At 35.7% G+C, this 24,795-nt stretch overlaps 1 protein-coding gene across 9 annotated transcripts in view; it reads right to left on the bottom strand.

Moving 5' to 3' along the window:
• Map2k4 (mitogen-activated protein kinase kinase 4) overlaps nt 1–24,795 on the bottom strand; it is a 134,313-nt gene that overhangs the window by 10,562 nt on the left and 98,956 nt on the right. For all 9 annotated transcript variants that reach the window (XM_004857556.2, XM_087191845.1, XM_087191844.1 and 6 more), the window contains 2 exons: nt 11,559–11,636; nt 8,536–8,684 (listed from right to left, as the gene is read on the bottom strand). In XM_004857556.2, coding sequence (XP_004857613.1) covers nt 8,536–8,684; nt 11,559–11,636 — 227 coding nt within the window. The remainder of the gene's footprint in view (nt 1–8,535; nt 8,685–11,558; nt 11,637–24,795) is intronic.

The following is a 24,795-nucleotide window of genomic DNA, read 5'->3' as shown; positions in this document are numbered from 1 at the left end:
TACTATCAGTAAAATAAAACCCCCTGAATTTTTCTTCTGTGTCTGTTATCATCTGCCTTACATTCACCTTTTCATTCCTTGCTTCTGGAAGATTAAAGGGTATTACCTACTTCATAAATTTTTTAACAGCAATATCCAATCTAATTTGTACCAACATACACTTTCCCCCATTCAACTCAGAAATCACGTTTACCATTCAAAGACATTTCCTGATTCAAATTGCTCCTTTCTTATAACTTTTCCCTGACTGTTCTAGTGACAATCTCACAAGAAAGTACGTGTTCAAATCTTTCATTCTGGTATAATTCTCTGAACCACTGTTTTCATTTGTCAGTGATTTTCTTTACTTCTTCATCCCCAAAAGGGCATCAAAGCTTATCAAATATCCTAAGCTGATTTCAGGTACTGATTTAGGTGACTGAGAAATAGGTGGAGAGCAATTATTACAACATCATCACTTGCAAAGGGGACTGTCTTCTAGATTTATTTTAAGAGCTTTGCACTATGCTCCCTTCCCAACCAACACAAGCATCTTTGTTAAAGGTGGTTTCAGCAAACCTGAGTTTTTCTTTAAAGGTCTTTCCTACCAGGAGTAAGGCAGGAATGAGTGCATATTGAGCATCTCTAATTAGAAAATTTGAAATGCTCCAAAATCCAAAACATTTTGAGTGCTGACATATGCTACAAGTGGAAAATTTCACATCATGAAACTTTTTTATGCATAAATTATTAAATACACTGTATAAAATTACCTTCTAGCAATGTGTACAAGGCATATATGAAACATAAATGAATTTGTTTGGGCTTGGGTTCTATCCCCCAAAAAACCTCACTGTACATATGCAAATATTCCAAGATCTGAAGAAATAGAAAACCTGAAATATTTCTGGTCCTAAGCATTGCAGATAAGAGATACTTAATCTTTACTGCCACAGAATCCCAGCTATATGTAGGATCTAACAAACATTTCCTTAAGACATATCTGAGATTGAGATTTACTTCTTCATTGTATGTCGCATAAGCTGTTTTTTCTTCCAAGTTATGTCCCATGCCAGGGAGTTGTCTATAAGTCTTATGTCATGCTTTTGACATTTTTTACCTCTGGATGTGACAAATTCTGGAACAGTCAATCCATCCCTGAATTCAATCTACATAATTTCACAAAACTTCACATATAAAACTTTGAGTTCTTTCCCAGGAAAAAGACAAAGATTCCCCACCCTCTAAAAAAACCTAGTGAGGGAATTGCAAAAAAGAAGTTAATGTGGGCAGGAGTTTAAGATGTGAGCTAAGATCTTCCTTTGAACCACATCTTCAGGACTTTTTCCTTAAGCAAATTTTTGTCTGAGGCAAAGATACAATCAAAAACATAATTCCTAGATGTAGAACTAAAAAAAATTAAAAAGGAAACAATATACTGAGTTCCATTACCATATATTCGTTTTGTCTGGTTTTAATTTTCGTGTAAATAAAACCGTATTATTTTATGTCTTACTTTTATCATTCAACATCATTTGTGAGATTTTTCCATGCTGTTGAGTGTAAGCAAAGTTCAATCTTTTCTGATATTATGTACATAGTAAAAGTAATACACAATCTGTCTTATAGAGTTCTCTAACTGTACATTATAATTTGACAACTGTGTTTTTCTGAAAATTCATATATGTGTCTTTTAGTGTATTGAAGTCCATGCTTTTATTGGGTATTGAAATGGACTTGGAAAGTGGGATTATGGAGTATATTTAATCTATACTTCTATAATTTTAAGTAAAATTTATATAATCTGGTGCTTCAGATCCTTATTAATACTTGGAACTATCAGTCTTTTAAACTATAGTCATTTTATTTCTTTATTTTTTGGTACCCGGGATTGAACCTGGAACCTTGCGCTGCCGAGGCTGGTGCCAGAACCACTGAGCTAAATCTCCGGCCAAACTATAGTCATTTTGAAAGACTGAAGTAGCATTTCATTGTAGCTTTGTTTTTCCATGATGACTAATAATGCTGAGCGAGCAATTCCTTAATATGCTTATGGGTCTGAATATTATCTTTTTAAATGTCTTTCAAGTATTTTCTCATTTCTGCTTGTCATTTTAATATTTAAAAGAGTTTTGTAGGGCCCGGGATATGGCTCAGTGGTTCCACCACCTGCCTCACAAGCGCAAGGTCCCGAGTTCAATATCTGGTACCAAAAAAAAAAATTTTTTAAATACAAGTGTTTTGAAAGTTCAGTGTAGTGGCACATTACTATAATCATAGAACTCAAGTGGCTGAGGCAGGAAAATTGCCCCAAGTTGGAGGTCAGCCTGAGCTACACAGAAAGTTCAAGGCCAGGTAGACTACATACAAGACCCCGTCTCAAAACACACATACACACATACACACACACACACACACACACACACACACACGCACGCACACAGTGTTTCATATAGTCTGTATAAGAGTCTGTGGTAGCCACGACTCCTAGGGCAGGGAAGGTGAGCCAATCCTAGCACCCAGGAGGAGGCTCCCCGCTGCCATTCCACCACTCCTAGGGCAGAGGAGGTGAGCCCTGTGGGCACCAGCAGCACCTCCCCAATTGATATGAGAAGACATGTAAACAAGCCTCAAAAATAGACTTCCAGATCACCTACAGCAACCTCAAAGAGAAACGAGATGGAACAATCTCATACTCAACCACCTGGACTCCCTGAACAGGCAACAAAGAGGATCTGGGAAAAATGAAATCAGAAATAATTACTCAGATAACAGCAAAGATTGTGCCTATAGTGCAAGACATGATTAATAAATCTAGAGAGGACACAGATTAGAAAATAGAGGATCTGAGGAACATGATGGAATCCCAACACAGGAAACAAATGGAATCCATAAAACAGATGCAAATAGATTTCCAGGAGATTAAGAACTCTATCAAAAGTCTGCACAGCAGAATAAATCAATGTGAGGATAGAATTTCAGATATAGAAGATAAGATTGCAATTAGTGACCAGGAAAAGAAAAACTGCTTCAAAATTGTAAGGGACCACAAGAAAGCAATCCAGTAGCTGCTAGACAAGAAGAATAACATAAGACTGATTGGACTCAATGAAGAAAAAGATGAGAGTGCAGGTGACATAAAAAAAACTGTTCACAGAAGTGATGGCAGAAAACTTCCTAAGGAGGGGGAAAGAACTTGACATACAGATAAGTGAGGCATATAGGACTCCAACTAGCCTTGATCAAAAAAAATCTACACATAGACATATAATAGTTAGGATTCCAGAAACCCAACAGAAGAACAAAATTCTACAAGCAGTGAGGGAAAAGAAACAAATCACGTACAAAGGAAAGCCCATCAGAATCACAGCAGACTTCTCAATGCAAACCCTCAAGGCAAGAAGAGCTTGGAGTGATGTATTTCAAGCCCTAAAGGAAAACAGACTCCAACCCAGACTGATGTATCCTGCAAAACTATCTTTCAAAATTGATGGAGAAATAAGATACTTTCATGATAAAGAGCACCTCAGGAGCTTCATGAATACCAAACCAACACTCCAAAAAATTTTAGACAATATCCTAGGAAAAGACAATGAGGATTACAACCTCAGGAAGCCCAGCAGAATGAATCCGTTTTGTGTGACAAATTAAATGCAAAGGGGGAGAATCCAACAAAAAGAAAAAGTCATGACAAGGCTTTTAAAACTTGTAACTTCATCTCCCTAATGAGTCCATAATTCAATCTTGTCATTGTACTGATTAGTATTTTTCTGATTCTAGTGTTACACACCTTTCCTTGGGCTGTACTGGCTGTTTATCATCTTGCGTCTACTTTGTAATTGGGTTGTCTATTAGTGAGCTGTAAGAGTTCTTTATATATTCTGGTCATAGGTTATATGAATTATAAATATGGTCTGTTTAAGGACTACTTTTCATTTTAATGATGTATTTTAAAGTTCTAAATTTTGATGGAATCTCATTTATCATTTTTTTCTTTAATACATCATGTTTTTTGTATCCTAGGTAGTTCTTGCCTACCCTGAATCCATAAACATTTTCCCTTATAATTTCTTCTTAAAGTTTTATACTTTTAGGCTTTCATATTTAGGTTCATAGATCCTTTCAAGTTATTTTTATGCATGAAAATAAAGGGTTGAGGTTAATTTTTTATATATGGATACCAGGTGTTCTAGTGCCGTTTGCTGAAAACACTATCTTTTCCTCGGCTCTTGAATTGAGTTTATATTCTATAAAATGTTAAATAATCTTTCAAAACTCAGTGGGCCATATATGTGTGGTTCTATTTCTAGATTCTCTGTTTTATTCAAATGATCTATATGTCTTTCCTTACACCAACACTGCCTTGATTACTGTAGCTTTAGAAGAAGTCTCTTAAAATTAGGTACTAAACATCTTCCAACACTGTTATTTTTTTTTCTTTTTCTTTTAACTTTTCTAGGTCCTTTGTACTCCTACATAACTTTTAAATTTCAATATCCAATTCTTCATTTATAGCAAGCATACATAGACCTGAATTTTTATATATACCTTGTGTTTTCTAATCCTGCTAAATTCAAATATAAGTTCTAAGGGCTCCTGGAGATGTCTTAGTATTTTCTCTGTAGATGATCATTTCATCTACATATAAAGAGTTTGCTTCTACCTTGCCAATCCTATCCTAATTATGTCATTTTATTGCCAGACTATTTTGGTTTAGGCCTATGTTTCAAAGTTTAATGGACAGATGAAGAGTAGGCATATCTATCCTTCTTCCTCACCTTAGGGAGAAAGCATTGTATCTTCTCCATTCATATAAGGCGTTTTTGCTGGAAGTATGGAGTACATGTCTTTAATCTGTTGAGAAGGTGCTGTTCTACTTCTAGTCTCCTGATAGCTTTTACCATGAACAGCTGTAGAATTTGGTCCGATACTTTTTCTCCAACTACTGACAGGATCATATGGCTTTTTCCTTTCCTCTGTGAAAATGACGACTTTGGGGGTGGATCTTCCAATGTTGAACCAACACTGCCATCCCTATAACAAAACCACTTTCCACATACTGCCAGATCTGCCTTCTAATAGTTTTGTTTTGTTAAACAAATTTTTATCTATGTTTATACTTTTTTCTTCTATTATCTTTATCCAGTTTTAGGATTAGCACAATGTTGAGTTCCTAAAATGAGGGGAGAAGTGTTCCTTTTTTTTTCTGCTTCAAATGTTTGATATAATTTATCAGTTAAAATGTATACGAGCCTGTTGTTGTCATATAGGTAGGTTTTCAAGCTAGGAATATACTTTAATAGGTGCTATTCAAATTTTATGTTTCCTCCAGAGTTAGTTTCATTAATTTGTCTTCCAAGGTATTTCTTAGAAGTTGTCAAATTTATTTCAAAACAGATTTTTGTAATATGCTTTCTGTATCCTTTTAAATTCTGTAAAATCTGTGGTAATGTCTCCTAGATGTTGATATTGTAATTTTAAAAATGTGTAATTGATATTGTGAAATAGGAAGTAAAGGAAGGTCTAAAGGAACAGGGGAAGTGGGAGGGGTAGGGGAAAGGAAAGAAGGGAAAAGGAAAAAAATGGAAACAAAGTCTTTGAAAATAGGCAAGGGTGGAGGGGGTGATGGGAGGGGCAGGGGAAGGGGAAAGAAATAAGAACCAAGATACTCATGTAATGGTACAAGATCCCAATGATGTACGTAATTGTATTTTATACCTAAAATGTATCAATAAACTTAATGGGGGGGTCTGTGGTAAATATCTATATAGGGAAGATCTCTCACTACATGGCTTGGTATTGCATTTGGTGTTTCCTGTTAAACAACAGACATTCTTAATTGTAATGAAATTCAATTTTACCTTTTCTATTACACTGAGTTGCTGTATGCTGCTTCAGAAATTTTTATCTATCCAAAGATAATGAAAATATTCTCCCATGTTATCCTCTATAAACTTTTAATTGATACAAGAAATTCAATTTGGTAGAAATATTGAGAAACAAAAATAGAGTAATGAACCGAATCTAGCTCACAGTGGGCTTTGAAATCCATGTTAACTTAAGATGATTTTAAGGACAAGAAAGTCTCTAGAACAGTGTTTCCCAAACTTGTTTTCATCACTGTCCCTTATTACTATGAAAATTAAATACCACAGATATACCACATATCTGTTTATATTCTGTAGCTCTTTGAGGGCTATAAACCAATGTATGATCTAAGATTTTTAATTTGTATAAAAGTCAACTTAAAAAAAAAAGTCAACTTTCATCTTCTCGGAGGTGATGTCACCTTGTTAAGCATTATAATTTTGTTAATGCTTCCAATACATTCAAATTAACATAATCATATATGCATCATTAACACAGTCCTAAACTAGATGTGGTTACACAGCTACTGCTTAAGAAGCTGGGATGGGGGACTCACTTGAGCCCAGGATTTTGAGGCCAACCTTGGCAACTTAGCAAGACTTTATCTCAAAAATCAAAACAAAACAAAAACCCAGCTTTACTAAAAAGGAAAAGCAGGGCCGGGTATTTAACTCAGTGGTTCCGCCACCTGCCTCACAAGTGCAAGAACCTGAGTTCAATCTCCAGTACCAAAAAAAAGGGAAAAGCGTTTGGAACAAGACAATACTGAATCATAAGGACCAGTCAGAATCTAAATGGCCCAAGTTAAGAGATGACAGACAATTTATAAGATAAGGATAGTGACAGTGATGTATAAATGTGGTAAGCTAATATAAGCACAACAGAGAAATAGATATCCTTCAACTGTAGACCTTAATATGAATTGGAATAAGGTGTATCTATAAACCTATCCAGGGAAGACAATGGCACATTGAAATTCAAAACAGTTATCTATTCTGGCACCAAGTGAAACAGAAATGAAAAACATAGTACTACACTTAAATAAAAGAAATTCAATAAAGAGACCTAAGAATTAAAAAGAAACCAGCACCAGTGGTTTCACAGGGGATAGTATTAGATATTACACTCTATGACTTACCAAGATCCTTTTAAGCAAATATTTCATAAAATGGGATTAAAAAGAATAATCATAATTATACAAACTGCAAATTTCATGTGCAAATTAGTAAAAAAAAGGATTTTTTCTTTTTTTTGGTACCGGGGATTGAACTCAGGACCTTGTGCTTGTGAGGCAGGTGCCGGAACCACTGAGCCAAATTCCCGGCCCATAAAAAGATTGTTTTTAAAAAGGAAAAAAGAGTCCATTTGAGTCATTTATATGGCCTTCTACCTAGAAAATCTTGATGTATTCCTTTCCCCTCTAAAAGACCAACACAAAAGGAAAATTTGGTTAGAGAAAATGAAAGGGACTCAAAAATTAGAAACAAGAAAATGTTTTCTAATTTTTGAAAAAGATAATGTTAGATCCTAAAAACAAATCTTGTAAGATCAAGACAGAGTACAGAGAAAGCATTCTTGGCAGAAAATAATTATGAGAAACAAGGTCTAAAGGAGTAGGGGAAGTGGGAAGGGTAGGGGCAAGGAAAGAAGGGAAAATAAAAAATACGAGAAAAGGAAAAAATGGAAACAAAGTCTTTGTAAATAGGGAAGAGTGGAGGGGGTGAAGGGAGAGCAGGGAAACGGGGAAAAAATAAGAACTAAGATACATCATGTAAAGGTACAAGATCCCAATGAGGAACATAACTGTGTTTTATACCTAAAATATACCAATAAACTTAATTAAAAAAAAAGAATGAGTAAGAAAAGTGTTCAAGTGATAATGGTTCTAAATGAAACATAAGCTTTTAAATAAAAAGGTTCTATTTAAAACAGAGACTGCAGAGCCTGGAGATGTGGCTCAGTGGAACAGCACTTGCCTAGCATGTATAAGGTCTTGGGTTTTGTCTCTGGCACTACATTAAAAAATAATAAAACAAGATCTTAAATAGAGGCATCAGTAGTACAAAGCATGACAATATTATCATTTGCATACAGTTATTCTAAGGTGCCACTTACACATTTATACACATAAGAAAGAAGAACTGTTAATAAAAACAGACAAATCAACAGGTGTGAAGTTCACACATTTGGAATGACGTTTCAAAGAGCTACCAGTTAAGCTTTGGGCCTGACCTTACTGTATACACTTGAACATGTTCTATGTCCTGCAAGAGCAGACATCCAACCCTGAAAGTCTGACAGGGTAAGTTCTTAACTTAGTAAAAACTTCCAGGTTATTCTGCTAAAATGTCCTTTTGAGAATCACATCAGAATTAGGATGATCAGTCTCACCTAGAGGTTTAACCTGGTATTTCTTATACAAGATACTGAAAGTCTGGAGGCAGCAGCTTCTCCACCACCCACGGCTGTTTTTCACCAATACCTGAGTAGTAGAATAAGAGGGTGATGCCTCTCCAGGCTAACTGAAGCCTTCTATGCAGTCACAGTTATCCAGCATGCTAGCTTGGATGGCATGGAGATGAGACAAAAGGTTTCCTTCCCCTGTATAAAGTATCAATGCTGCTAAGATTAAGTAAACTCCTAGTTTCCAACGCCGGCTGTTTGAGCATTTGCAAATCAAGTACTCACCACAAGTTAACAAAGTTGATGAAACTTGGGGAGAATTCCCTTTCCTCAGAATTACTCAGCTGTGGAGGATCTCCTTTCACGACTTGTGTTAGTTGATCAAATACACTATTCCACTTTGGATAAGGAAATCGGCCTGTGGCCAACTCGTACTAAAGAGAACAACAAAAAAAAGGCAAAATACACTAGGTGTTATTTACTACTACTCATTGGTATGGCTATGACAACAATGTAAACTCCAAGCAATACTCTGTAAAAATCTTATGATGCTGAGGTGGAATCTTCAGAATCATGAAGGCTAAGATAATGTGGAGAACTATGTATCAACCAAATTCAAGGGATTGGACTAAAGGTAAAGACCAATTTAAGCCCAAACTATGCCTCACAATGCACACCCAGGGCAACCTTTCATTCTGACTCCTTTGTACAGGAAATTCTGGAAGGTTTTGTTTAGAACATGTGTAGTACAGACATTCCACATAATTTAGTCCCCTGAATGGAAGGCTATGGTCTAAAAGAGTGGTCAAACTCCTTTGTACTGTAAAAGAATTTTCAACAAACAAAAGCCCAATCTGGGCTCAAAGGAAACAATATGCAAATCCTGTTCTATAGCTACTCTAGTTAGAACAACTTAACCACAGGCAGATTTTACTACCATGGAAGAAATCAAGTCAGGGTCAAATCCTTCCTCCTAATTAAGGGATCAGGACAGCATCTCTAAATGATATTTTTTTAAAAATCTGAAGATTTAACAAACATATGTCCTGATTCACCAAGGGTCAAAAATATTATTCTCACTTTTTTTCCCCAGTTTTGAAAACAATGAAAACATGGGAATTGTGCTCTTAAGAAATATATCTAGGGCCAGGGATTTAGCTCAGTGACACTGCGCCTGCCTCAAAAGTGCAAGGTCCTGAGTTTGATCCCTATTACTGGGGGAAAAAAAAGAAATATATCTAAATCTACCTCACTGCATAATGAGTCTCATTTTATACCTCTGACAAGCGACTAACATACAAGGATGGGGTCCCAAACCTAATACAGAAGATGACATATTGGGGGAGGGTACTATTTCAGAGAACTGATTCAGTTTCCTTCTCAAAAGACCATCCATTAGCTCACTGTTGTCTCCACTTGCACACATACAAGGATGAGGTTCCAAGCTTAGCACAAAGGAAAACGGCATATGAACAGTGGTGGGCTATCTCAGAAAAAGTGATTCAGAGTGTCCTTCCCAAAAGAACATCCATCAGCTCACTGTTATCTCCACTTACGGACGTGTGTGCAGGAAAGCAAAAAGTTGTGCACGAATACACACACAGATTCGTTTTTCTGACTACAGTTTGTTAAAATTACAGATGTTTTGAAAGACTAAAACTTATGGTTATTCATAGCATTAGAAATAACTTCATTAAATTTACTCTTAACAGAATTTAATGAGAAAGGAAAAGTAGGCTGTACATTGTAAAGTGAAGGAATTGGGATCTTAAAAATTCATTTCATAATTTTTTAAGATTATCCCTATGGAAAATAAATTATGAAACAGTTTTAAGTACTGAATACCTTGCTTTTAAACAATAAAGTTTACCTAAAGGTACTACAAGAAACTTGCTTTTAAAAATTTCTACAGTAACAGCTGGGCACGATGGCACATACCTATAATTGCAACTATTCAGAAGGCTGTGGCTGCAGGAAGCTGGGTTTGAGCCCAGCATGGGCAACACATCAAGACCCATCTCAAAAAAACCACGAAAATGATATGCTAAAACCTTTCACAAGTCTGAGGGTGTAGCTCACACAAGGCCTAGAACACACAAGATGTTGGGTTAGATCCCTAGCATGAGTGAGGGTGAGGGTTAACAAAAAACTCACAAAGCAAAATTTTATTTTTGTCAAGAAGTACACACTTGCTTTTAAAACTTAATTATTTAAGTCACAGATAAGTACTTCTGAATTATAAGATTCTGTATACACAAACAGTTGCCCTGCTAAAAGCTATAGATCTTGCCACAGTTTTGGGGACAAGTTACAGGATCCTTTTTCTTTAGTCAGTTGAACTCATATACAGTATGTGACCACAAGGAAAAAGAGTTCTCTGCAGAGGTGAACTGTTAGCCTTAAATTGAATATGGAGAATCCATTAGACTGGCAACTTTACTCATCGAGAATAAATAAGAAGGGTATGTGACTCTGATCACAGGAACAGGATTCTAAAACCACATAACATCTATGATCAGAGATTCTTTAATAAAGTTACCCAAAAAAGCTCATAGTTCTGAACCTCTATGCCTGGATTATGAGGTCTTTGGCTCAAATAAAAAATGGAGGAAAATGGAAGGAAAAGGTTTAGGCATCCTACCTCACAGCATAGTTCCACCTGAGGCAGAAAATTCACATAAAATGTAGAATAAACTAAAGAAGCTATCCAAAATCAGAAAAATCTCAGTAAAGTCTAATAGAACAGCAACCACAAGAAAATAAAATCTGGAAAAGAGAAATAACCACATAAAGATATTGCTCAAGACTGCATGTGTCTCCTTAAAATTTATATTTTGATGGTATTAGGAAGTGGGGCTTAAGAAAAGTGAGTAGGTCATGAAGACAGAGCCCTTGTGAATGGGATTAGTGCCCTTCCAACAAAGACTCCAGATAGGTCCCTTAGCCCATTTGCCATGGGGGGACACAATAATAAGACAGTCATCTTTGAAATAAGAAGTGGCTCACTGGACAGTAAACCTGTCAGTGCCTCAGACTTGGACTTCCCAGTCTCCCGAACTGTAATAAAAATTTTTGTTCTTGATAAGCTACTCAGCTTATAATACTCTGTTAAAGTAGCCCAAACTAACACAGATACTTTTTAAATAGAACCAAAATTTCACATAGTCCATAAGTAAGGAAAAGTTTACTTGTGCTTGCCTGTTGCAAATTAGTAGCTTTCTCATTATTCTTTCTCTGTATGTTTCACCTCTAAATTTCTTACTATTACACTGCACTACTATGACAAGGTTGAGTAAATATAAACATACCAATGTGATCCCCAAACTCCAGACATCAGAGCGGACATCATAGCCTTGTCGAGATGCACTAGGGTCTATTCTTTCAGGCTAGAACACAAAAACAAGTCAAGGTCATTATCCTAACTCTAAATAGGCAAATAAATGAAAGCATTAGCTGGGTAGGCAGTCAAAATGCCAGCATCTTAATAGAGGAATCTCTAGCTAAGGCCAGATTGGGAGTAACAGAAAGCCATCATTATATTAAAAACAAACCAAAAAAAACCTATTCCAACCCTAGTTCAACTCAGTGGCTACTTCTATAAAAGGTACACACAGTAACCCTTCCAGTTTAATCCCCCAAAGAATACAAAGCATTTACAAAGCTAAAGCGGAGAATGGTCAGAAAGAGAGAAAGGGATAAACAGAAAAATGGAAGAAATGAAGAATTACAAGTCAGATTAGTAGCAAAAGTAGTAAATGGGTAAAGAAAATACTAAGTCTTCTGATTTTACCAGTCTTTTTTTCATAGATAAGACCATAGCACACAAAAAACATTTGAAATACAAAAGCAAAACATAAACTAAATTCATTACAATAATTCCATCCATTCTTCATGATAAAGCTAAACTTGTCACTATGCATTATCTTTAAAGATATTTGTCTATCAATAATTTATAGCCAAATTAAAGCACTGTAATAGAGTAATATATTATCCTGTCATATAAACAAAAATTACCATTTTTAGTATTTTGTGTGAAGGAACATCTTTATATTTCCTTGAAATCAGGCACCACCATTTACGTAATATGTCAGGGATGAAGAAGAGAGGGTATCGGTCACACAGTGTTGACAATAGATCCTTTGCTAAGGCTGACAGTAACTGTTGTGTAAGAAATGTCCTAGCAGTTGACTGTATTATATTCTCTGCCTGTCAGGAACAACTTGGAGACTTACGTATTTTAATTTGAACATAATTACTGTGTTGCATAAATATTCAATGAAAGCTATTTATTTTTAGTTGTAAATATATTTATGCAATAAGCTATTATATAAAAGTCCAAGTTATTGAATCAATAGAGAAAATACACCAACATCACTAGCATAAACAGTTTTGCCAAACTCCAAAAGAACATTTACTAATACAGATGATGTTCTGAGGCATGCTCTCATCTTAAAAGAATGGAAATTGTACAAGGAGTGTTGACAGAAAACAAAATAATTAAACTAGAAATCAATAACAGAAAGATACCTCAAGTATCTGAAGATTAAGCAACATACTTCTAAATAACAACTGGATCAAAGAAGTCTCAAAAAGTAATAAAAATTTGAGGAATGCAATGAAAGTACAGTTTAGAGGAAAATTTATAGTTTTAAATGCCTATGTTAGATAAAAGACATTTCAAACCAATACTCTAACTTTGTAGCTTAAGGAATTAGAAAAAAGAACAAACTAAACCCAAAGCAAGCAAGCAGTAGGAAGGAATTTATGAAAACCTGACAAAGACACTTGCAAGACTATATCCCCTGAAGACAAAAATACAAAACCATTAATACAATATGATCAAATCTAATCAGCAACACCTGAAGAAGTAATGTATCACAATCAAGTGTAGTTTTTCTCAAGAATACAATACTAGCTTAATACATGAAATTAATGTAATATACCATATTTACAGAATAATAAAGAAAACCATATGATCATATCAATAGATATAAAATTAACGTGACAAAATGAATGATAGCACATTATTAAAATAGCAATCATAATTCTCAGCATACTAAGAACAGGCAGAAACTTCTCTATTTCATAAAAGACATCGAAAATAATTTAGAGCTAATATCATAATTATTGGTGAAACACAAAACACTTTCTAATGAAGTACTGGGAACATGGCAAAGAGGAATACTCTCACTAGTTGTGTTCAACACTATACTGGGTTCTAGCCAGTAGAAAAAAGGCAAGAAAGTTGTGCCTTTATTCACAAACGTGATCTACTACTGTACTCATCAACAGGAAATTCCACCAAAATGAATAGTGAAATTAAACTAGCAAGGCTGCAAGTGTGCAATTTCAACATATGCAAACTGGCTGCAATAGTAGCAAAATACTGAAAAAAATTTAATTCTATTCACAATAAGTTATCAAAATCCATGAATTCCTTAGGAACAACTAAAAATTTCTTAAAAGCTCCACAGAGAAAACTATAAAACACTGCTGAAACAGCAAGACCTAAATAAAGAGAGAAATAAATCAAGTACTAAAAAACTCAGTACTATTAAACTATCCACAGGTGATAATATACTTCTCAGCAATACAAAAAGATGAACTACTAATACACATAACAGCGTAGATATATCCTCAAAATATGTTGAGAAAAAAGGCAGACTGAAATTCATACTGAAATATTACATTTATGTGAAAATCAAGAAAAAGCAAAACTGATAGTGACAGAAAATAGGATCAATGTTTGTCTTAGGCAGGGGTGGGGAGCCACTGGAAGACAGAATATTTGGGTGCAAACAGAGGGAACTTTTTCCAGTGATAGGCAGGTTCTGTTCTGCATTTTGACTGATTACATAAGCACATTTGTGACATGCAAAGAGCACATTCAAAATGGGGACCTATCATTTGTCACTACATTGATAATGTCATTCTAAAACTGTTGTTTCTGTCATTGAGAGCCAGAATTTCTATCATGTATGTATTAGGAAAACTTAAACAACTGAAAAAAGGTAGGAGGATTCATTTTCTTTCAATATCACAGTTAAACAAGTCTAGCAGGCCTACCCAAGGACTATTCAGATGTACTTTTGTTTCACTTGATGATTTATTAATCATTTGAGTCAAGGACGCTTAAATTACATGGGACCCTCAAGATTTTTGTTCAGTAGGAATGCAAATGATTTCTATCAATAATCCCAAAAGTTTTTTTTTTTTTAGTTCTTTTATTGGTACATTTTAGGTATACAATTCATTTACATTTATCATTGGGTGTTTGTGCCTATACATGATATATCTTGGTTCTTATTTTTTTTTCCCCCATTACCTGTGCACCCTTCACCCCATCCGCCCTTCCCTATTTACATAGATTTCATTTCCATTATTTTTCTTTTCTCATAGTTTTTCCTTTCCCTCTTTTCCTTTCCCCTTCCCCTCCCTTCACTCCTTCGTCTTTGGACCTTTTTTCCTATTTCAAATTATCAATTATTCATTTTCATCATTTTAACCCTTGTTTACACTATCAGTTTCTCACACTAGAGAAATTATTCGGTATTTACACGTGTGTTCTATTTATTTCACTTAAGAGTATGGCCTCGATACGCATCCATCTAGCTATAAATGACTCTAGTTTTTCATTCTTTATGGCTGAATAGTACTCTATTTTATTAAAAAACCCCACATTTTCTTTATCCAGTCTCCAGTTGATGGGCACTTGGGCTGCTTCCAAGCTTTAGCTATTACAAACTATGCCGCTATGAACATGGGTGCACATACATCACTGTGGTATGATTTTTTTAATTCTTTGGGGAAGATACCCAGTAGGGGAATAGCTGGGTCAAATGGAAACTCTACTCCTAGTTCTTTAAGGTATCTCCATATTGACTTCCACAGTGGCTGCACCAGCCTGCACTCCCACCAACAATGGAGAAAGGTTCCTTTCTCCCCACACCACCGCCAACATTTGTTATTGGTTGATTTCTTGATAGCAGCCATTCTTTCTGGGGTGAGGTGGAATCTCAGTGTTGTTTTCATCTGCATTTCTCTAATGACCAGTGATGTTGAACATTTTTTCATACATTTGCTTGGTGCTTTTACTTCCTTGTCTGAGAAATGTCTGTTCATTTCAGATGCTCATTTTTGAATTGGGTCTTTGGATTTGAGGGGTCTGATTTTTTTCAATTCTTTATATATTCTAGATAGCAGTCCTTTGTCTAAGGTACAGCTGCTAAAAATTTTTCCCCATATTGTAGGTTGTCTGTTAGTGCTGTTGGTGGTTTCTTTTGCAGTGCAGAAGCTTTTTAATAAGATGAGATCCCAGTTGTTGATTATTTCTGCTAGTTCCCATGCTGCTGAGGTTCTGTTCATAAAGTCTTTTCCTATGCCAATGTCTTCAAGAGTTCTACCTAACTTATCTTCCAGCAAGTTTAGTGTTTCGGTCTTAATATTTAGAACTTTAATCCACTCCAATCTTAGTTTAGTGCATGGTGATAGGTACGGGTCTAGTTTCAATCTTTGGCAGGTTGAAATCCAGTTTTTCCAACATCATTTATTAAATAGGCTGTCTTTCCTCCAATGATGGTGGCTGGCTCCTCTGTCACAGATGAGGTGGCTGAGCATGTCTGGAGTTGTTTCTGCATCTTCTAATCTGTTCCATTGATCCTCAGGTCTGTTTCTTTGCCAGTACCATGCTGATTTTATCACAGTAGCTTTGTAGTATAGTTTCAAGTTGGGGATTGTGATACCCCCAGTCATGTCTCTGTTCCTAAAAATTGCTTTAGTTTTCTAGTTCTCATATGGTTCCAAAAGAATTTTTGTATTGTTTTCTCGAGTTCTGTGACGTATAATGTTGGAATTTCAATTGGCATTGCATTGAATCTATATAGTAGTTTTGGAAGTACGGCCATTTTCACTATATTGGTTCTTCCTACCCAGGAGCAAGGGATGCCTTTCCATTTTCTTGTATCCTCTTCAATCTCTTTTTTCAGACTGCTGTAGTTTTCAGTGTAGAGGTCTTTTGCTTCCTTTGTTGGATTGATTCCTAGACATTTCATTTTTTTGGATGCTATTGTAAAAGGAATTGTTTCCCTAATTTCTCTCTCAGTGAGAGTCTGTTATTTGTAAACAAGAATGCTATTGTTGAGAGAAGGTGAGCCAGTCCCAGAACCCAGAAGGAAGCTCCCCCGCTGCCATCCTAAGCTCCTAGGGCAGAGAAGCTAAGCCGGTCCCAGCACCCAGAAGGAAGCTCCCCCACCGCCATCCTAAGCTCCTAGGGCAGAGAAGCTGAGCCAGTCCCAGAAGCCGGAAGGAAGCTCCCCCGCCACCATCCCAAGCTCCTAGGACAGAGAAGCTGAGCTGATCCCAGCACCCGGAAGGAAGGTCCCCTGCCGCCATCCCAAGCTCCTAGGGCAGAGACAGTGAGCCAGTCCCAGCACCCACAAGGAAGCTCCCCCACCACCATCCCAAGATAATAGGGCAGAGAAGGTGAGCCGCACAAGAGCCAGCAGCACCCTCCCCACCCCTGTGGAAATGAGAAGACACATAAATAAGCCTCAAAAACAGACTTCCAGATCACTTACAGCAACCCCAAAGGGAAACAAGATGGAACAATCTGATACTCAACCACCTGGACTCGCTGAACTGGCAACAAAAGAGGATCTGGGAAAAATGAAATCAGAAATAATTACTCAGATAACAGCAAAGATTTTGCTTATGGTGCAAGACATGATTAATAAATCTAGAGAGGGCACCGACAAAAAAAAATAGAGGATCTGAGGAACATGATGGAATCCCAACATAGGAAACAAATGGAATCCATAAAACAGATGCAAATAGATTTCCAGGATATTAAGAACTCTATCAAAAGTCTGCACAGCAGAATAAATCAATGTGAGGATAGAATTTCAGATATAGAAGACAAGACTTCAATTAGTGACCAGGAAAAGAAAAATTGCTTCAAAATTAGAAAGGAACACGAGAAATCAATCCAGCAGCTGCTAGACGATGCAAAGAAGAATAACATAAGACTGATTGGAGTCAATGAAGAAACGGGAGAGAGTGCAGATGACATAAAAAACCTCTTCACAGAAGTGATGGCAGACAACTTCCTAAGGAGGGGAAAAGAACTTGACATACAGATAAGTGAGGCATATAGGACTCCAAATAGCCTTGATGAAAAAAAAATCTACAATACCATATAATAGTTAGGATTCCAGAAACCCAACAGAGAACAAAATTCTACAAGCAGTGAGAGAAAAGAAACAAATCACATACAAAGGAAAGCCCATCAGAATCACAGCAGACTTCTCAATGCAAACCCTCAAGGCAAGAAGAGCTTGGAGTGATGCATTTCAAGCCCTAAAGGAAAACAGACTCCAACCCAGATTGATGTATCCTGCAAAACTATCTTTCAAAATTGATGGAGAAATAAGATACTTTCATGATAAAGAGCACCTCAGGAACTTCATGAATACCAACCCGGCACTCCAAAATATTTTAGACAATACTCTAGGAAAAGACAAGGAGGATCACAAACCCAGGAAACCCAGCAGAATGAATCCATTGGGTGTGACAAATTAAACGCAAAGGGGGAGAATCCAACGAAAAGAAAAAGTCATGACAAGGCTTTTAAAACTTTTAACTTCATCTCCCTAATGAGTGTATAATTCAATCTTGTTATTGTACTGATTAGCATTTTTCTGATTCTAGAATTGCACACCATTCCTTGTGCTATACTGGCTATTTATCATCTTCTTATGTCTACTTTCTAATTGGGTTGTCTATTAATGAGCTCTAAGAATTCTTTATATATTCTGCTCATAGGTTATATGCATTGTAAATACGGTCTGTTTAAGGACTACTTTACATTTTAATGATGTCATTTAAAGTTCTAAATTTTGATGGAATCTCATTTATCAATTTTTTTCTTTTATACATCATGTTTTTTGTATCCTAGGTAGTTCTTGCCTACCCTGAATCCATAAACATTTTCCCTTATAATTTCTTCTTAAAGTTTTATACTTTTAGGCTTTCTTATTTAGGTTCACAGATCCCTTCAAGTTATTTTCGTGTATGGAAATAAAGGGTTGAGGTTAATTTTTTATATATGGATACCAGGTGTTCTAGTGCCGTTTGCTGAAAACACTATCTCTTCCTCAGCTCTTCAACTGAGTTTACATTCTATAAAATGCTAATGTTAAATAATCTTTCAAAACTCAGTGGACCATATATGTGTGGTTCTATTTCTAGATTCTCTGTTTTATTCAAATGATCTATATGTCTTTCCTTACACCAACACTGCCTTGATTACCGTAGCTTTAGAAGAAGTCTTAAAATTAGGTACTAAACGTCTTCCAACACTGTTTTTGTTTTTGTTTTTTAGCTTTTCTAGGTCCTTTGTACTCCTACGTGACTTTTAAATTTCAGTATCCAATTCTTCATTTATGGCAACTGTACACAGACCTGAATTTTTATATATACCTTGTGTTTTCTAATCCTGCTAAATTCAAATACAAGTTCTAGGGGCTCCTGGAGATGTCTTAGTATTTTCTCTGTAGATGATCATTTCATCTACATATATTTTGCTTCTACCTTGGCAGTCCTATCCTAATTGTGTCATTTTATTGCCAGACTATTTTGGTGGGGCCTAGCTTTCAAAGTTTAATGGATAAATAATCCGTAAGCATATCTGCCCTTGTTCCTCACCTTAAGGAGAAAGCATTGTATCTTCTCCATTTATATAAGGCATTCTCGCTGGACGTATGGAGTACAAGTTTTTAATCTGTTGAGAAGGTTCTGTTCTACTTCTAGTCTCCTGATAGCTTTTACCATAAACAGCTGTAGAATTTAGTCCAATACTTTTTCTCCAACTACTGACAGGATCATATGGCTTTTTCCTTTCCTCTGTGAAAATGATGACTTTGGGGTGGATCTTCCAATGCTGAACCAACACTGCCATCCCTATAATAAAACCACTTTCTACATACTGCCACATCTGACTTCTAAGAGTTTGTTTTGTTAAACAAATTTCTATCTATGTTCATACTTTTTCTTCTATTATCTTTATCCAGTTTTAGGATTAGCACAATGCTGAGTTCCTAAAATGAGGGGAGAAGTTTTCCTTCTTTTTTCTGCTTTAAATCTTTGATATAATTTATCAGTTAAAATGTTTATGAGCCTGTTGTTGTCATATAGGTAGGTTTTCTAGCTAGGAATATACTTTCTTTAACAGGTGCCATTCAAATTTTATATTTCCTCCAGAGTTAATTTCATTAACTTGTCTTCCAAGGTACTTCTTAGAAGTTGTCAAATTTATTTCAAAACAGATTTTTGTAATATGCTTTCTATATCCTTTTAAATTCTGTAAAATCTGTGGCAATGTCTCCTAGATCTTGATATTGTAATTTTAAAAATGTATAATTGACATTGTGTAACAGGAAGAAAAGGTCTAAAGGTGCAGGGGAAGTGGGAGGGGTAGGGGAAAGGGAAAAAGGGAAAAGAAAAAATATGAGAAAAGGAAAAAAATGGAAACAAAGTCTTTCAAATAGGGAAGGGTGGAGGGAGTAAAGGGAGGGCAAGGGAAGGGGAAAAAAAATAAGAACCAAGATACTCATGTAATGGTACAAGATCCCAATGATGAATGTAACTGTATTTTATACCGAAAATGTACCAATAAACTTAATGGGGGAAAAGAAATAAAAATTAAAAATAAATAAAAGGCGGCTATTGTTTTTTGAGTGTTGACCTTGTATCCAGCTACTCTACTGAATCTGTCAATTAAGTCTAGAAGTCTTTTGTTGGAGTTTTTTGGGTCTTCTATGTAAAGTATCATATTATCAACAAATAATGACAGTTTAACTTCTTTTTTTCCTATCTTTATTCCTTTTATTTCTTTCTCTTTTCTAATTGCTGTGGCTAATGTTTCCAGAACTATATTGAACAGGAATGGTGATAGTGGGCATCCTTGTCTTGTTCCTGATTTTAGAGTGAAAGTTTTCAGTTTTTGACCATTTAGTATGATGCTGGCTGTTGGTTTTTCATAGACAGCCTTAATCAGGTTAAGATAAAGACCTTCTATTCCAGTTTTCTGTAGGGTTTTTATCATGAATGGGTGTTGGATTTTGTCAAATGCTTTTTCTGCATCTATTGAGATATCATATGGTTTTTGTCCTTGAGTGTTAATATGGTGTATTACATTTATTGATTTATGAATGTTGAACCATCCTTGCATCCCCGGGATAAATCCGACTTGCCCAGGGTGTATGATCTTCTTGATGACCCTCTGTATTCTGTTTGCCAGTATTTTGTTGAGGATTTTTGCATCTATGTTCATTAGGGAGATTGGCCTGTAGTTCTCTTTTTGGGTTGGGTCTTTCCCTGGTTTTGGAATCAAAGTAACACTTGCTTCCAGGAATGAATCTGGAAGTATTGCTTCCCTTTCAATTTCCTTGATGAGTTTAAAGAGTAATGGCATTAGCTCTTCTTTAAATGTCTTGTAAAATTCAGCATTGAAGTCATCAGGACCTGGGCTTTTCTTTGTTGGTAAGTATTTTATTACATTTTCAATATCACTCATTGTAATTGGGATGTTTAGAATTTCTATATCTTCTTCATTGAACTTTGGCAATTCGTATGTATTTAGGAATCTGCCCATTTCTTCTGTGTTTTCCATTTTATTGGAGTAGAGATTCTCGAAGTAGTTATTGATGATCCTCTGGATTTCTGCTGGATCTGCTGTGACTTCACCTTTTTCATTCTTAATTGCATGTATCAAAAGTTATAGTTTTCTTGATCTAGAGATAATTATTAGTTTTATCTAATAGCTAGATATATAATCTAGCCATATCGTTCCAACCTTCTTTCTTCAGTGACCATAAATACTGAGTTAATTAAATTTAAGCCAGTTCTATATTATCCAGACTATTCAGAACCCTCATTAGTGATTTAAGTACATTTAGACACATTTATTATTTGTACATATGTTTTTAAAACTTTTAAAATTATTCTTTGAAGGACGTGGGATTTACCTCAGTGGTTCCACCGCCTACCTCACAAGCAGAAGGTCCCGAGTTCAATCCCCAGTAGCAAAAAAAAAAAAATTATTCTTTGAAGAGTATAGATCTGTTTGATAAAATTAAAGACCTGCCAGGCATGGCTGTGTTGCCTGTAATCCCAGCACTAAGGAGGCTAAGGCAAGAGGATCACCAACCTGGACTTCCTGAATGGCAACTCACTGAAACTATCAGATAAAGAGTATTTGTTGTTTTAAGCTACTACAATTGGCACAGAGGCCAGCCAGAACTATATGGTGAGATCCTGTCTCAAAAAGCCCAAAATTAATTAAAGATTCTTATCTAACACAGCCTTAAAAACAGAAAGTTTTAACTCTTTTGACATCGGCTATTGTGACACATCCCATTGCTGGTAATGTAGTGTACTCTCTGAAACTTTTAACTACTGTTTTGTAAGCCACCAAGGGTGGCACTGCAGAGTCCTAGGTGATGCCTGGTTTGCTTTCATGCCATTCTTTGGGAATTGCACTAGATGCCAAGAGGCACCCGCCTAAGTGCTGTGACTGGGCACCTAGCAGAGGGACTGCCATGCTTCAGAAGTGGGAGCTTAAAGAAAGCAATCAGGTCCTGCTGGGTTTATATGCAGTTTGTCTCATATGAAGTAGTGTGGAGGCCCTAGATTTCTGCTCATTCTACAGGACTGTTTGTTGTAGCGTCTGGTGTTGGTTTAGAGACTGTTTATAAGGAACAGCACAAACTGGTGGGATTCACTGGAAGCAATGTACAGTATTTGTTTTAATGGTTTTATCCAATTTCACCTTCCTATGATTTTTATTCTACATAAAGAAGTTTGTCATTTTTTAAAATAAAAATTTTTAGCAAATTTTAAAAAAACATTCTTAAAAGTATAAAAGGCAACTTCTACTTTAAAGAGAATATATACATTAATAAAACAGCAAAAAAGAATGCCCTTGTTCCCCACTTTAGAGAGAAAGCATTGTATCGTCTCCATTCACAGAAGGAGTTTTTGTTGGAAGTATGGAATACATGTCTTTGATCTGTTGAGAAGGTTCTGTTCTACTTATAGTCTCCTGATAGCTTTTACCATGAACAGCTGTAGAATTTGGTCCAATACTTTTTCTCCAACTAGTGACAGGATCATATGGCTTTCTCCTTTCCTCTGTTAAAATGATGACTTTTGGGGTGGATCTTCCAATGCTGAACCAACACTGCCATCCCTATAATAAAACCACTTTCTACATACTGCCAAATCTGATTTCTAAGAGTTGTTTTGTTAAACAAATTTCTATCTATGTTCATACTTTTTTCTTCTATTATCTTTATCCAGTTTTAGGATTAGCACAATGTTGAGTTCCTAAAATGAGGGGAGAAGTGTTCCTTTTTTCTGCTTTAAATCTTTGATATAATTTATCAGTTAAAATGTTTATGAGCCTGTTGTTGTCATATAGGTAGGTTTTCAAGCTAGGAATATACTTTCTTTAATAGGTGCTATTCAAATTTTATAGTTCCTCCAGAGTTAGTTTCATTAATTTGTCTTCTAAGTTACTTCTTAGAAGTTGTCAAATTTATTTCCAAAAAGATTTTTGTAATATGCTTTCTATATCCTTTCAAATTCTGTAAAATCTGTGGTAATGTCTCCTAGATCTTAATATTGCAATTTAAAAAATGTATAACTGATACTGTGTAACAGGAAGAAAAGTTCTAAAAGAGCAGGGGAATTGTGAGGGGTGGGGAAGGGAAAAAAGGGAAGAAAAAAATATGAGAAGAGGAAAAAAATGGAAACAAGGTCTTTGAAAATAGGGAAGGGTGGAGGGGGTGAAGGGAGGGCAAGGGAAGGGGAAATAAAATAAGAACCAAGAGACTCATGTAATGGTACAAGATCCCAATGATGAATGTAACTGTATTTTATACCTAAAATGTACCAATAAAGTTAATGGGGACAAAATAAAAAAAATAAATAAATAAAAGGTGTTTTAGCATGAATAAAATAAATAAAAACAAAATTTTCCCAATTTTTAAAGCTAGCATAACCCATTTAAAGCCTTTACAAAGTATATAATGTCACTTATATGTTTCATGCTAAAATCATAAATACTAACATACCAAATATAAAAGTATATTAAACATACAAATCTTGGGTCATACAGGAATTATTTCTGAAACACAAAATGGTTCAATCAGAGGAGATATATGTAATTATGGTTTATCAAATTAAGAACTATGTAGAAAAAAATATTTCATTATGTACTCAATGATGCCAAAAAGGCATCTAATAAATTTTAGTAGCTACTTCTGATTTATTCCTATTCCCTCCCTACCTGAAACACACATACTCTCACATACACACAAACTCTTAGTAAACCAGAAGCAGAAAAAAAGAACAGAAATAATCAGGAGGCATTGCATTCAATGCAGAAACAGGAATCTTACTATCAATACCACATACAAATTCTATCATTTAACACTGATCCAAAAGTTCTAAATAAAGCAACAAAAATTAATTTGAGGAAGGTTTAAAATATATGAAAAAGATCAATAAAAAGGCAAAAATTATTTGCAGCTTGAGCTCTTGAATACAACTAAAATCTATTTTTTTGGAAAGTAGATCAGTAACTTGACTGGTTGTAAAATAAACATTACATAGCTTTGCTTTGCATTCATTAGCAATTATTTTTCAGAAAAATACATCCCACTCAAAATAATAAATACCTGACAAGGCACCCATGAATCCAGCAGTGAACAAAAGAAAGACTTTGGTCTCAAAAGGCTCTATTATGATTTAGATCTAAAATGTCTGCCAAAAGTCTCACATTTGGAGTTGAGGCCTGCTCGGAAGTGGCAGGTCACCGAGGTTATGACTTAGAAGGGTGTATTCTTGTCCCTGGCTCCTCCCTTTTCTCTCTGCAGTCTGCCACAAGTTGAGCAGCTTTCTTCAGCCATGCCTTTTCATCATGTCATTTCAACCTTAGAGACAGCTTATTGCGGGGTAGACCTACTGAAACTGTATGCCAAAACAAACTTCTTTGAGTGTATTGTATTTTATCCCAGCAAGAGGAAAGTAATACAAGCTCACAACCTACACAAAATAGGTGGTGACAAGGAGACAGAAAGTGGGATGAAGTACTACTTTAGATGTAGTGGTCCAGGAAGGATTTTCTAGTGATGTAACATTTGAGAAACCTAACCAAAATGAGAGTAGTGCATTAAAAATAATCACAAGGGCCGGGGATTTAGCTCAGTGTTTTCACCACCTGCTGCACAAGTGCAAGGACCCAAGTTCGATCCCCAGTACCAAAAAAAAAACTAGTGAAGCCAGGCATGGTGTTTATCCAGCCCTCTCAGAGGCTAAGGCAGGATGATCACAAGATTAAGCCCAGACTGGACAACTTTCTAAGACCTGTTTCAAAAAGTAAAAATACTGGGATACAGTTCAGTGAGACAGCCTGGGTTCCAACAGTACCAAAAAAAGAACAAAAACCAAAAAATCAGACATGCCAGTGGCTAGACTTATAAGTAT

This window comes from Heterocephalus glaber, unplaced genomic scaffold (assembly GCF_053883595.1).
Source record: "Heterocephalus glaber isolate CG9 unplaced genomic scaffold, H.glaber_assembly_v1.0 deba00001564, whole genome shotgun sequence".
NCBI lineage: Eukaryota > Metazoa > Chordata > Mammalia > Rodentia > Bathyergidae > Heterocephalus > Heterocephalus glaber.
This window is presented reverse-complemented; position numbering and strand designations above follow the sequence as displayed.